The 16,131-nt window shown below is 37.4% G+C and overlaps 1 protein-coding gene across 3 annotated transcripts in view; it reads right to left on the bottom strand.

Annotated features, from left to right (window-relative positions):
- Positions 1-16,131, bottom strand: part of ARHGAP20 (Rho GTPase activating protein 20) — a 132,013-nt gene that overhangs the window by 10,062 nt on the left and 105,820 nt on the right. For all 3 annotated transcript variants that reach the window (XM_017540030.2, XM_017540038.2, XM_017540042.2), the window contains exons 10-11: positions 5,118-5,296; positions 3,775-3,936 (exon numbers count right to left, since the gene is read on the bottom strand). In XM_017540030.2, coding sequence (XP_017395519.1) covers positions 3,775-3,936; positions 5,118-5,296 — 341 coding nt within the window. The remainder of the gene's footprint in view (positions 1-3,774; positions 3,937-5,117; positions 5,297-16,131) is intronic.

Below are 16,131 nucleotides of genomic sequence, written 5' to 3'. Positions count from 1 at the left end.
TACGTTTTAGCAAACTAGTATGATATGACAAAATATCTAGCAGTAAACCATCCTAAATTCTTTTTCCCCTGTCCCTTAGATGGCTAGTTCAAGCAAATGAACCGAGGTGTCTATTGAAGTTCATAGTTTGGTAGTCATCATTCAGTCATTCTATATGCATTTATTCATATATGCCACGCACTATTTATTTAAGTTGCTAGGGATGAAGAGGTGAATAAAAGAAAGTCTCTGTTATCTTAGAACTTTATATTCCCGTGGTATTATCACACAATTGCATCAAGAGGTACTTAAGGTTTCTCCCTGTAGTCCCTGTAGAAAGGCTCTCATATATTCGGGGAAAGAGAGCGTTTCAGGTGATGGCTGGGTTCTAGAAGCTTGGGCAGCACAACTATGCCTGAGGTACACTAAATAACATGTCCACAGAATATTATCCTTTCCTTGGAGACCCTATTCTGCTGAGACCATTGGCAGGGCTGAGTGTGGTAAAACTGAACTATGGCATAAACAGGAAATAACCAAAGGCATTTGTTGTTTAGCTTTTGTTGTTTGGCTTTTCTTTACAAAAAGCTTAAAAACAACTAACTGTGGTTCTTGTCCTCGTCCTACAGAGTTGATTCGAGGCCAACTGTCTCTCTTGCTTTTGGTGTGGCATTACCAAGGTCAAGCTTGCAGTCTAATCTCCACTTTAGTAAACTTTAAGCAGAGTAAACTAAGTACTGTGTTTGAGCACTGTACCCATGGTTGGCTACCCTCTTGCAATTTCCTGCTTACAACATAAAGAGAGGTGAAAGTCTGCAATTGGGCAATTTTAACTCTTGCTGGAAAACCAAATCAATAATTTTATCTATGTGTCTTAGGCAAAACACAACTTGTTGCTTAGACATCATGTTTATAACAGTAATATAGAAGCTGTGGTAACTTCTTGTTACAATTAGCTGATTATGTGGGCATCCTCCCCACTTGCTTATGAGCTCCTCTAGGGTAGGGGAAAACCCTTACCTTTTTCGTACATGTCAATGCCAAGCACAGTCCTAGCCATAGTAGAGGTCATTAGTGAACTGCTGCTATATTGCATATTGCCAAATATTAATGGGAGCCAAGAGAAGGTCAATCAACTGTAACTGAGATTTTAAGATAATTTGAAAAGCTTCTTTGTAGTCATGTCACTTTATTACCATTTTTTTTTTTTTTAGAATATTTAACAAGAAGGAAGATTGACTAATTCAAAGTCTTCTTCTGTTCTATTATATCTTCTAGCAGAAATGTACCTTCATGATTGTGATTCAGGTATATCATTACAAAAGTTACCTCTTTTTGGGTAAAGCTATTGAATTTTCAGTTACAAACTAATTTTAGCTGCTGTACCCACTTTAGAAGTTAGATTTAGAAGAGGAAAAATCTGTTATTTCAAAATGGGGTAGGGACAATAGCTCTCTTTTAAAATCTCAGTGGAAAACATACTTATGATCTGTCTTGAAGAAAAACATCATTAAATCTTAAACCTACACTTGAAAGATAATAACTCGTAACATCTCAATGAACTCTCCCACAGCTGGAATAACAAGTTACGAAATACAACCACCATCACAGCTGAGAAGGATGTGAGAGCGATTCTAAACTGCAATCGCTAACTCACAGCACTTAACTGAATGTCTCCTCTCCACCAAAACCAGAGCCAAGGCCATCAGCAGAACCCCAAAATTCATTTGAGATGAGATACTGCAGAATTAAATATGAACTTTTCCTTGAAGGTCTGATGGATCATAGTTATAGTGTTTCAAGCAATTTTTATCCAATTATAGTTTGAAGAGTTAAGCTATAACTTAAACTTCTATTTAAGCAAAACCAGCATAAGTGAAAAATTAAAGGAAAACTTAAGCACCACTTCAAAACAGACTCAAAAACAAGAAACAACTCTCAAAACTTTTGGCAAAAATTATCTCCCTTTCTGCAACCACTTGGAAGAAAATGTGGTAAAACATATGATAAACTGTTATTACCTGTAACTCATTTAACCAGACTCTTCAATCATTTGGATCATTTTTTGTCTTTTGCTTATTTTTGGACAAATATTTCTGCAATTTGAATCTTAATTTAACTCTTCTAGAACCACACTTCTTTGCAATAGTAACAGTTTAGCACAAAATTTTAAGAAGTATAGTGCTATGAAGAATAGCATAGTAGAATTTTTTTTTTTCCTGCAGACATTCTTGGTCATTAAATTTTTTTTTAAACACAAGCTTTACCTTTGTAAACTAAGAGACATATATAAAAAAAAATTTATCATGCATAAAAAACCTTGGCATATATATCTGGCTAAGTATACCATACATATTTTTATTGTGTTCCAGGACTGAGGAATAATCATAAACCCTGTGCAAAACAGATGAGATAACCTTAGCTTCAGTTCTCCAGCTCTCTTGCATATTTAATTGTAAAAATCTATAGCAAGGTTTGTTTAAGAGCAGACATGGCTTATTTATATATAAAGTCATGAAGTGACATTCCATAGAACCTGGCCACTCAGATGGAGTAAGGGTAAGCAAGAATCTTCTTCACCATATTTTCCCTAACTTGGTTTTCACATTTCAGCCTGAGATACAGGCTGGGGGCCTTGTCTCGACCCCTAGCTCTAGTGCATTCCAGTCCTTTGGGAGGTGGGAGCCTGATGCAGGTCTGTAGAAGATACTGCTAGGGTCAAAAGCTCTGCTTAAAGCTGGTTGACTCTAGGTTTTCCAAAAATGTAGATCATTTCCAAGAATGTGTGGCAGAAAACATTTTTGAACTCTATATCTCTGTAACTATGGATGTGACTTACGTAACAATGGGTAAAGTGTAAGAACCATAAAGAATGCCAAATGTGGTAAAAGTAAAAGAAAACATAGATGCTGAAGTCACTCCTACTCTGCTTTTAAAGTAAAATGCATTAGGCCAGTGTGGTGGCTCATGCCTGTAATTCTAGCCCTCTGGGAGGCCGAGGCAGGTGGATCACCTGAGGTCAGGAATTTGAGACCAGCCTGGCTAACATGGTGAAACCCCCTCTCTACTAAAAATACAAAAATTAGCTGCATGTGGTAGTGCACACTTGTAATCCCAGCTACTCAGCAGGCTGAGGCAGGAGAATCACTTGAACCCAGGAGACGGAGTTTGCAGTGAGCTGAGATCACACCACGGAACTCCAGCCTGGGTGAAAGAGTGAGATCCCGTCTCAAAAAACGAAAAAAAAAAAAAAAAAGTAAAAGACATTAGGGGACAAGGGAAGGCATGATGATTATGTAAATAAGTAAAATTTTCAGTGATCTCAGCAATTTTTTATTTCAATTGTGAGGCAAATGTTTATTATGGTAAACTTCTATAATTATTTTCAAACATTTAATGAATGTTTATATTTGAAAATTGCCTTCATTAAGAAAGTAGTGAGATAGTGAGGAAATCATCATAAGCAGGATGTCTGTTTTGGTATACATGTGTTTTTTGATTTTTTAAACTTAAATTTTTGTTTTTTACATGGGGTGGCAGAAGTAAAGATGAGATTAGTGTGGGATAAAAAATTTAAAAAGCATATGTGATATGTCATATCATCAGTGGTAGCTTTTAAAGTCTAATGCTGACTTTGTGAAATGTTTTTAAAACGATTTTTAGTGTTGAAAATTAAGTTAATAAATCTATTATGGGTCTTTGCAGATAGAAATAATGCTCATAATGAAAAAGTAAAACAAACACCCTTTCTCTAGAGCTACACCATGGGGTGGATAAGGGGAGGACTCTTCTTACCTTTAAGACAGATGCTATCACAAAAATAGATTCACAGTCTAGGTGTACTTCAACTCCAGAATTCAATTTCTCTTTTAGTTCTCTGCAGGATTTCACATTGGCCGATTGCCTGAAGATGCCTTTGGTGAGGGGTCCTTTTTGATTAAGAAAGAAAAGCATATCCTATGGGGAAGCAAAGGAAAATAAACAAAATGGCACTTCACACACACGGGAATGTATGCTCACCCTCTTTTGATGCCAGAGGCTAGGGTGTGCTAGGGTAAAAACACTAAAGGATTGGAGCTAAATAAACAGCTGGAAAAATTAAAGTCACCTTTTTGGAGAGTAGAATGGTGGTTACCAGGGGCTGCTGGTGGTGGTGAGGTTTCAGAGATGTTGGTCAAAGGATAAAAAATTTCAGTTAGGACGAATAAGGTCAGGTGATCTATTATATAGCTTAGTGATTATAGTTAATAATAATGCATTGTATTCCTAAAAATTGCTCAGAGTGAATTTTAAGTGTTCTCTAATTTTGCTTTCTATCTGTATGTCCTCTGCTTACAGTGTAGGAAGAGAATGGGCTCTGAAGACAAGCAATCCATGGGATTCAAAACCCAGTTACGCCACTTAGGTACTGTGTAACCTTGAGTACAGCACTAAGGCTTTAAAAAAATTTGTAAAGTAGGGATGGGATGATGACATGATAATAACTATCCCCTAAATTTGTTGTGAAGAATAAACAATAAAGTGGGTAGACAAGTGTCTGGCATTTATAGATGCATAATATAGTATAAAATGCCATACATTGAGTATAGTGCTTGAAGGATACTGGAGACTCAATAAGTACTGATTAGCATTGATTATTTAACATATCAACTGGAGATGATATAAACTCAGTGGCTTTCATCTGACCCACTCTATATATAAAAGATAAATAAATGCCAGGGAATGTATCTTTATGCATGAGAACTTGAAATAGAAATAAAACGGATTTAAAAACCTAAGTATAAGTTTGAATAGCTTCTGCTGCTACAATGATAAATGAAGACTTTCAGAACAACGTGACGTTCAAGAAAGAATTTGTGAGGAATAATACGAATTCTTGGTCTACAGAGCAAATTCTACTTTATCTGAGCAGGCTGACATGGCTCTTTCATGAAATCAGTAGACTAGATTATCTCTTCCTATTATGTCTTCCTTATTTCATGGTGAAACCAGATTTTGTTATTTGGAAGAATAATAAAGATTCTTAGCCAAAGACAGTGGTGTCTATAATTTTTCCATATGGGCACAGATTTACCTCTCAGATCTCTCCTTTCCCAAGCACCCTTTCCCATCAGTTGACAGGCCAAAATGAGCCTTACCAAGACAGGTTTGGGCAGATTGTCGTTCTCACAAATATTTGGCAGAGAAATTCCAAAGAGCTCTCCTGGCATAGGTGATGTTGGCGATGTGGGCAAGTTGTCCAGGTGAGTGCTAGAACCTCGCCAGAAGGCCCAGTTTATGATAGATCTTCTCCTTTTAAATGTCTTATGACCTGAATCTAAGGAAGAAGTGAGCTCATTAGAAAAATGAGTTTCATTCACTTAACCTTATTTCTAATTCTATGGTATGCTTGTTGCTATGGCTCAAACAGAAAAAAAATGCTTATAGATAGCTTTTGTAATAAGTAATTCAACCTATAAAATTTCATTATGGTATCTTATAAATGAAGGGCGAATTAATGAAGGAAGAATCAAATGTTTGGGTTCCTCTCCCATCCAGTTTTTGGACATCACTGGTCTGTTTACTTGAGTTTTGGCACTACATTTTCAAAGGTGAAAGAAAGACTCCCTTATTGAACTGTAACAACTAAAAGCAAAGAGTGTTTCATATGAACACATTTATTTTCCTGTTTTAAAGATGAGATTAAGCATACGAAAAGGTTAAGACTATAGTTAAATATTGAGAAAGAAGAAAGTGTGAAAAAGGGTAAGGTAAAGGGGGAAGGGGAAGTAGGAGTAAGACAAGGACAAGATGAAAGGGAAAAGGAGATAGGGAAGAAGGAAGAAGGGGGGAGAAGAAAGAGGAGAGGACTTTTCTCTGTTAAGATGTTCTTTAGAAATAAAGAATGCTTTATTATCTGATGTCCTACTCTCCTTTTGAGAACACAGACAGGAAGCTAATGTCCTAAAGTTTTTTCCATTCTTTGCAACTGCAGACTTTTATGTTTCCTTTCAGTTCCTAACTTTAAAGTATGTTTAAGGCAGCATGGATGGACACAAACATGAGCGAGACTTGCCCTTACTGATGAAGTTTATAATCTAATAGGGATAAATAAAGAACTGGTCAGGGTGGGGAGAAGGGAAAATATGTTAATAAATATAATGTCATGAGGTAGGAGAAAAGTACTAAAAGCATTCAGAGTAAAGTAAATCACATCTTCTCAATAAGAGGGAGGGGTGATCCTGGGGGTGTTTGCATTTGACTTGGATTTTGAATGAACAACAGTTTAACTGAGTATCTGGCATAGTGCCTTCCGTCAAGTAAGTACTCACTAAACCATTATTAAACAATAATTGAAATTGAGAAGGGATTTAAGCAGAAAAAAACAAAATGAAAAAAATAGGCAGAAGTAAGAAAGGTCAACAGTAAGGTATGGTTTTATGCCATAGTGCCAAAAGGTTTTTGGTGCCATTTGTGTCTAATTTTAATATGAAGTTAAACAGGTTTGCTTATGATTTAATATGTAAAAAACCTCTTTGAGGTTCTACTTTTAAAGGTAGCTGACCTCTGTCCCCTCTTCCCAATAGATATACACAAGTAATAGCCATAAACTCTGGAAAACCAACCAAAATACACCTAGCTGAAGGCACTAAAGAGCAACCAAAAGAAGGTAGATACTAGAGGTAAAAGTGGGACACTTGGACAAAGGGAATGGCATAGCACTGGGTGAGTTTTCTAATCTTACAGCTTTTAGGCTGAAAGCAGGCCCCATGTTAATGGGGTGGCTAAAAGTTGAGAAGAAACCTGTACTCTTACTGGCTTGAAGAACTAGAGAACAGAGACAGAGGTACCCACAGCTGGAAAGCGAGGGGGGATACTAGAAAGAAGAAAGCCTGATAGTGGGAGCCCTAAATATTGTATATAAATTCTGCCTACATCTCTGGCTAACCCCTGAAGCTTGCATTCATGGGGCCAGATTCAAAAAAGCTTGCAATTAAGGTTGACAGAACTGAGATTTGAGGAGCCATAATGCCTACGAAGTGCTCACTCATGGTCTGACTTCATTTTCTCCAGTGAGAGTACATGGGAATTTGTAATTAGACTGGCTGTGTGGCACTGTTCTTTATGACACTAAACTAAACTTACCCAGAGATGATGTTTCCAACATTCCCTGATAATACTGAAGGATTGATCTCTTCAAGGAGAACACAGTTGTCTTGTCATTTCAGTAGAATGACATGTTAATTCCAAAGAAGTCTTCCATATTGTTTGGATATAATATATCTTAGCATTTTACTTCCTTAAAATAACCTACTTAACTAAATATTTTAAAAGCCAAGTTGTGGGAAGATAAGTAAATAAGCAACATTTTACCAAATGGCCTTAAGATTATCATCCACACTTTACTTTCTTGAAAAACCGCAAATGCATCATCAATACACACACACACAGGTATGTAAAGCTCTTTGGCTCTAGAGTCAGGAGCCTCTCTAAATTCCCAGTTCAGACTCTTATTTGGACCAAATTACTTAACCTCTCTTCTTTCCTCAACCTTAAAATGAAAAGATATGACTTATCCCTCAAAGGCTTATTGAAAGGATTGTATAGCACAATCTATGAAAACTACTACTTTGTTACAGCGATCTTGGTGAAAGCTGCCAAGATACTAATCTCCTCCACACAAAGAAGACACCCTCTCTGCACCCACTCTCCATGTGGTTTCACAGCCTTCAGGAGGGATCCATATATGAAGGAATATCAATATTCCACTTAACAGTTTCTTCCTGCTCTGACATTCTCAACCTCCATTATAAAAAAACAAAACAACAAACAAAACAGAAAAGGAAACTACCATAAACTTTTGCTGAAATCCAGGAAGGGGTTCCTTTGTGTCTAGCAAGGTCAATCTGTGCAAATGTGTGTTTAATATGTATGTGAATATACATGTTGAGTACTTATGCTCAGTCACAAATGCTCACATTTACCTGAATTTATTTTATTTATTTATTGTTATTATTTTTTTTAGAGACGAGGTCTCACTGTGTTGCCCAGGCAGGTCTCAAATTCCTGGGCCCAAGCAATCCACCCACCTCAGTCTCTCAAAGTGCTGGGATTACAGGCGTGAGCCACTGCACCCAGCCCTGATTTTATTATTTCTAAAACAATCAAAATAAAAACTTATTTGATTTTTTAGCTTTCACACACTTAACAAGAATGCTCTATTAAAAAGTTATGTACCCAGCTACCCTATGAGTGTTGACAGAGGATAAAGTAGAAATTGAGTTCTTTATCATAAATACTTTCAGCTGTAGCCATGCCTTTTGATATACACAGTATTCAACCTGAGAGTTTAGGATTCCTCTGGGACTGAGAGAAAAAAATTCCATTAAAGTTTACTTTCTTGTAGAGCTTTTAATGCACAGCTCTTACTTTCTAAATGTCACAAAGGCTAATGAAAAAACATGCTATTGCTATAAAAAATATGAGTGATGTAAAAGTAAAGCAAACTAAATTCAAATAAATCTAGCTTTCCTAAATGTGCCTGGCAAGATTCAAGTTAGTGTGTTTCTCATGCTTAAATTAGAGAAATGAATGTTAAAAATTACAGTTCTTAAAACTTTGTGCTTATATAATAATAATCATAAAAACAAAAAAACGTTAGAAATTCTACTCTGGAATATAATTCCCCAAATTAAGAATATCCCCACCTTTTTTTTCTAGAGTAGAAAATACAGAGGAGAATACTGGAATTACAGGGCAAACAAGTAGAAAAAAAGATGTATCTCATATTTTACCATCCACCATAAAAGTTCAATTCTAGTTCAGCCCTGGGTCTGAAGCAGATGTGGAACCTACTCTGGGCATAGAGCTGTGTCTTCAGGTCAGACTGGAACTCCAAGAGCTACTTCAGATCACATTCAGAAAGATTCCATTTAATTCCAGAACTCTTCCACTCCACTCAAGTTTTTCCATACTAGAGTTGCATAAGCCATTCAATCTTTCATTTAATTTCTACTGTGTTTTATACACTAGACTAAGCCCTGGGATGAGTTCCCAGGTCTTAAGAAGCTCATTGTCTAAAGAGACAAGTAGATTATATTAACAGATAATTATAATGTGATTTTTTTTATGTTCCACTAGAGATACGTCTAAAGTGCTACCTGTCTGAAGGAACAAAGATTTCCTAGAAGTAATAATGGCAGCAGTGGGCTGTCCAGAGCAACTGCTGCCATTGCACCAGCTGCAGCGGGGAGGCATGGACAGGGCTGCAGGCTCCATGGAGCTGGCAGGAGCTGGGGACAAGCCAGAGCCCTGTGGGTGGAAGGTCCCCGGGTGCCACAGCCCAAGCCATGACGATAGACCCTGGCATCCCGGGGCTCTCAGGACCTGGAAGCAGGCGGAAGCCCTGCCCTCCCAGGTACAGCTACAGCCACCTAAGTTATAGTTGCAAACCTGGGCTTCCCGCTCCATGGAGCAGGCAGGAACCCTGCCCTCCCAGGAGCTTCAGCTGCCCATCATGACTACAGAATGGGCCTCCCTGTGTTCTTGGGTCAGGGGAGACAATATGCTAATAGAAATAATTAGATTTTAATACCTTGCTTCCAGGGGAGGAAACAAGACATGATTTTCCACAAAGGAGACCATGCAAAATACCCATTTCCTAGGACTAAGCAATTTAAGAATTTATGAATTCTGTGAATTTTAAATATACAGGCCACAAACAAGTGTGAAAGATTCTGACTATAACAACTGGCACTTGGTAAATAAGGCAAAATTCTATATGTTTATACTATATGCTGAAAAAGAAGTATTAGCTCATTTTTCCCCATTAGAAGTCAGGATAATAGCTGGTATATATGTGAAGAAGGAAGCACGAAGATACTCTCGCTCAAATTAGAACATGACAAAGATGTAACAGGCAAAAGAATAAAGACAAGCCAAATAAGATGGCTCTATTACTTGTGTGAGCTCTCTTAAAGTCTGGTAGAATACTGAGACTTTAGCTGGAATGTTTTTAATTATGCACATTTTAATCATTTAATCAGAGGGCACAAACTATGCTCCCTGGACCAAATCTGGCTTGCTACTTCCCTGTGGATAACCTGTGAGCTAAGAATGGCTTTTACATTTTTAAAAAGTTGAAAAAAAATCAGAATAATGTATAGTAACACATAAAAATTATATGAAATTTAAATTTTAGGCTGAGCATGGTAGCTTATGCCTATAATCCCAGCACTGTGGGAGGCTGAGGTGGGCAGATCGCCTAAGGTCAGGAGTTCGAGACCAGCCTGGCCAACATGGTAAAACCTCATTCTACTAAAAATACAATAATTGGCCAGGCATGGTGGCAGGCCTCTGTAATCCCAGATACTTGGGAGGCTTGAACCTGGGAGGCAGAGGTTGTAGTGAGCCGAGATTGCTCCATTGCACTTCAGCCTGACAAGAGTGAGACTTTGTCTCAAAAAAAAAAAAAAAAAATTCAAATTTTCCTGTCTAGAACAGTTTTACTGGCACATGACCATACTCATTCATGTAATGTCTATGGCTGCTTTCACTTCACATTCAATGGCAGAGTTAAGTAGCTGTGACAGAGATGGTATGTGGTATTCTCATTACTTTGTACTGTTGCTCAGTGTACTACAAATTGTAGTGACCCTATTATATCTTGACTGTTTCAAGAGCCACATGTATCATGATACTACCACATCTTATTTTTAAAAAATACTTATTATGTAAAAACAATAAAAGAAGAGAAAGATGGGACTTCTTCTAATGTTAAATTTTTAAGGGAAAGTGAAATGCGGATAACTTTGTTATGGAACTAATGGCAAAGTTTAATGCTTACTGTGAAATGAAGTAAAAGTTGTGGTTACAGAATATATGTCAATGGTTAACAGACCAATGGTTAATCACAATGGTCCCAACTTGCAAGAAAACAATGGATCAGAAAAAGAATATGTAAAATGAAATATATCATTACTGAAGAATCCCCTCACAAAAATAAAAATGAGGCTACAATAAAAGTTAAGTTTCTGAGTGGCTCATTTGCTAGCCAATCAAGGAAAGCCATTTACATATTTACCAATGGTGAACTGATTAAATCTGTGTGCTTGCAGTAGATTAAGAAAGGGTCCAGAGAAACTTGATTTAAGATTATCAGCTTTTTAGTAAGAATAGATGATTGAATAGTTGAGGGCATTAGGAGTAATATCAATAGTAAACTAAAAAACAAGGCAAGTGACTTTCCTTGGTTCTTGATGAGGTGACAAATGTTACCAATACCACTAAGTTGTTTAGTCAAGAAGTCAATACTCAGTTTGAAGTAACTGAAGAATTAACCTTGAATAGTCTGCATAGAACAACTATGGGTGAGAATATTTTCAAAGCATTTGAGAAAACAACAATTCAGTACAACCTGAAGTAGAATCTGTTAAGATGTGTCATATTTCATGGTGGTGAAAATGTGTGGCGCAGAAAAGGTGTAATTTGACAAATGTAGAAAGCTTGTGAAAATTTAAAGTTTCTAATATGATTATTCATTGTATTGTTTTGATCAGTGGTACTACCTGAAAAATATGGAAATCTATCAAGTGTTACTGGATCAGTATTTCAACAGTGAACTTCATTTACCCTCATGGACTTAACTCTTGTCAGTTCTGTGGATTTTTGATAAAAATTGATGCCAAATGTTAGCCTGCATTATGCTATGACACAGCATTTCAATGGCTCAGCACTGCTAAAGCTTCACAGTGATATTTTGAACTCTGGACCCAGACTGAACTTATGAATGAGAAGAACTGCCTTCAATCTCTATTAATGGACACTAAATGGCTTTGAAAATTAGTTTTTTTATCAAAAGAGAGCCAGCATAGCCAAGACAATGCTAAGCAAAAGGAACAAAACTGGAGGCATCATGCTACCTGACTTCAAACTATACTACAAAGCTACAGTAATCAAAACAGCATGGCACTGGTATCAAAACAGAGATCTAGACCAATGAAACAGAACAGAGGCCTCAAGTAATGCCACACATCTACAACCATCTGATCTTTGACAAACCTGACAAAAACAAGCAATAGGGAAAGGATTCCCCATTTAATAAATGGTGTTGGGAAAACTGGCTAGCCACCAGAAGAGAGTAGGGGGCAAATATTCAATATCCTAAAAGAATTTTCAACCCAGAATTTCATGTCCAGCCAAACTAAACTTCATAAGTGAAGGAGAAATAAAATCCTTTATGGACAAGCAACTGCTGAGAGATTTTGTCACCACCAGGCCTGCCTTACAAGAGCTCCTGAAGAAAGCACTAAACATGGAAAGGAACAACCAGTACCAGTCACTGCAAAAACATACCAAACTGTAAAGACCATCGACACTATGAAGAAACTGCATCAACTAACAGGCAAAACAACAAGCTAGCATCAAAATGGCAGGATCAAATTCACATACAATAATATTAACCTTAAATGTAAATCGGCTAAATGCCCCAATCAAAAGACACAGACTGGCAAATTGGATAAAAAGTCAAGACCCATTGGTGTGCTGTATTCAGGAAGCCCATCTCACATGCAAAGACAAAGATTCAAAACAAAGGGATGGAGGAAGATTTACTTAGCAAATGGAGAGAGAGAAAAAAAAAAGCAGGCTGCGATCCTACTCTCTGATAAAACAGACTTTAACAAAGATCAAAAGAGACAAAGAAGGGCATTACATAATGGCAAAGGGATTAATGCAACAAGAAGAGCTAACGATCCTAAATATATATGCACCCAATACAGGAGCACCCAGATGCATAAAGCAAGTTCTTAATGACCTACAAAGAGACTTCGACTCCCACACAATAGTGGGAGACTTTAACACCCCACTGTCAATACTAGACAGATCAATGAGACAGAAAATTAATAAGGATATCCACAAGTTGAACTCAGATCTGGACCAAGTGGACCTAATAGACAACTACAGAACTCTCCACCCCAAATCCACAGAATACACATTCTTCCCCAGCACCACATCACACTTATTCTAAAATTGAACACATAATTGGAAGTAAAACACTCCTCAGCAAATGCAAAAGAACAGAAATCATAACAGTCTCTCAGACCACAGTGTAACCAAATTAGAACTCGGGATCAAGAAATTCACTCAAAAATGTACAACAACTACAAGGAAACTGAACAACCTACTCCTGAATGACTACTGGATAAATAATTAAATGAAGGCAGAAATAAAGATGTTCTTCAAAACCAATGAGAATGAAGACATGATATACCAGAATCTCTGGGACACATTTAAGGCAGTGTCTAGAGGGAAATTTACAGCACTAAATGCCCACCAGAGAAGAGAGGAAAGATATAAAATTGGCACACTAACATCATGACTAAAAGAACTAGAGGAGCAAAATCAAACTCAAAAGCCAGTAGAAGGCAAAAAATAACTAAGATCAAAGCAGATCTGAAGGAGAAAGAGACACAAAAAATCCTTCAAAAAATCAATAAATCCAGGGGCTGGTTTTTTGAAAAGATCAACTAAACAGATAGACCACTAGCCAGACTAGTGAAAAAGAAAAGAGAAAAGATTCAAACAGATGCAATAAAAAATGATAAAGGGGATATCATCACCAATCACACAGAAAATACAAACTAACATCAGAGATTACTACAAACACCTCTATGCACATAAACCAGTAAATCTAGAAGAAATGGATAAACTCCTGGACCCTTACACCCTCCCAAGACTAAACCAGGAAGAAGATGAGTTCCTGAATAAATCAATAACAGGGCTGAAGTTGAGGCAGCAATTAATAGCCTACCAGCTAAAAAAGTCCAGGACCAGATGGGTTCACAGCCGAATTCTACCAGAGGCACAAAGAGGAGCTGGTACCATTCCTTTTGAAACTATTCCAAACAATACAAAGAGAGGGAATCCTCCCTAACTCATTTTATGAGACCAACATCATCCTGATACCAAAACCTGGCAGAGACACAACTAAAAAAGAAAATTTCAGACCAATATCCAAGATGAAACACTGATGCAAAAATCTTCAATAAAATACTGGCTAACCAAATGCAACAGCACATCAAAAAGCTTATCCATCACGATCAAGTAGGCTTCATCCCAGGGATACAAGGCTGATTCAACATCCACAAATCTATAAATGTAATCCATCACATAAACAGAACCAAAGAGAAAAAGCACATGATTACCTCCACAGATGTAGAGAAGGCCTTTGACAAAATTCAACAGCCCTTTATTCAAAATTCTCAATAAACTAGGCATCAGTGGATCATATCTCAAAATAATAAGAGAAATTTATGACAAACCCTCAGCCAATATCATACTGAATAGGCAACAGCTGGAGGCATTCCTTTGAAAACTGGCATAAGACAAGGATGCCCTCTCTCACCACTCCTATTCAACATAGTATTGGAAGTTCTGGCTAGGGCCATCAGGCAAGAGAAAGAAAGAAAGCATATTTGAATAGGAAGAGAGGACATCAAATTGTCTCTGTTTGCAGATGACATGGTTGTATAAATAGAAGACCCCATCATCTGAGCCCAAAATCTCCTGAAACTGATAAGCAACTTCAGCAAAGTTTCAGGATACAAAATCAATTTGCAAAAATCACAAGCATTCCTATACACCAAAAACAGACAAACGGAGAGCCAAATCATGAGTGAACTCCCATTCACAATTGCTACAAAGAGAATAAAATACCTGGGTATACAACAAGGGATGTGAAGGACCTCTTCAAGAAGAACTACAAAGCACTGCTCAAGGAAGTAAGAGAGGACACAAACAAATGGAAAAACATTCCATGCTCTGGTGGCACATGCCTGTAATCCCATCTACTCAGGAGGCTGAGACAGGAGAATTGCCTGAACCTAGGAGGCGGAGGTTGCGGTGAGCCGAGATCGCGCCATTGCACTCCAGCCTGGGTAACAAGAGTGAAACTCTGTCTCAAAAACAAACAAACAAACAAAAAAAACATTTCATGCTCATGGATAGGAATAATCAATATCATGAAAATGCCCATACTGCCCAAAGTAATTTATAGATTCAATGCTATCCCCATCAAGCTACCAATGACCATCTTCACAGAATTGGAAAAAACCACCTTAAACTTCATATGGAACCAAAAAATAGCTCACATAGCCAAGACAATCCTACGAAAACAATAACAACAACAACAAACGAAGCTGGAGGCATCATGCTACCTGACTTCAAACTATATTACAAGGCTACTGTAACCACAACAGCATGGTACTGGTACCAAAACAGAGATATAGACCAATGGAACAGAACAGAGGCCTCAGAAAGAATACCACACAACTACAACCATCTTATGTTTGACAACTCTGACAAAAACAAGCAATGGGGAAAGGATTCCCTGTTTAATAAATGGGGTTGGGAAAACTGGCTAGCCATATGCAGAAAGCTGAAACTGGATCCCTTCCTTACACCTTATACAAAAATTAACTCTAGATGGATTAAAAATTTAAACATGAGTCCTAACATCATAAAAACTCTGGAAGAAAACCTAGGCAATACCATTCAGGACATAGGCATGGGCAAGGACTTCATGGCTAAAACACCAAAAGCATTGGCAACAAAAGCCAAAATAGACAAATGGGATCTAATTAAACTTAAGAACTTCTGCACAGCAAAAGAAACAATCATTAGCGTGAACTGGCAACCAACAGAATGGGAAAAGATTTTTGCAATCTACCCATCTGACAAAGGGCTAATATCCAGAATCTGCGGAGAACTTAAACAAATTTACAAGAAAAAAACAACCCCATCAAAAAGTGGGCAAAGGATATGAACAAGCACTTTTCAAAAAGAAGACATTTATGCAGCCAACAATAATATGGAAAAAATGCTTATCATCACTGGCCATTAGAGAAATGCAAATCAAAACCACATCGAGATACCACCTAACACCAGTTACAATAGCAATCATTAAAAAATCAGGAGACAACAAATGCTGGAGAGGATGTGGAGAAATAGGAACGCTTTTACACTGTTGGTGGGAGTGTAAATTAGTTCAAACATTGTGGAAGACAGTGTGGCGATTCCTAAAGGATCTAGAACTAGAAATACCATTTGACCCAGCAATTCCATTACTGGGTATATGCCCAAAGGATTATAAAACATTCAGTTATAAAGACATAT

The sequence above is a fragment of the Cebus imitator genome, unplaced genomic scaffold (genome assembly GCF_001604975.1).
Source record: "Cebus imitator isolate Cc_AM_T3 unplaced genomic scaffold, Cebus_imitator-1.0 Scaffold7, whole genome shotgun sequence".
Classification (NCBI taxonomy): Eukaryota; Metazoa; Chordata; class Mammalia; order Primates; family Cebidae; genus Cebus; species Cebus imitator.
The sequence above is the reverse complement of the archived record's forward strand: the minus strand, read 5'-3'. Positions and strand labels throughout refer to the sequence as shown.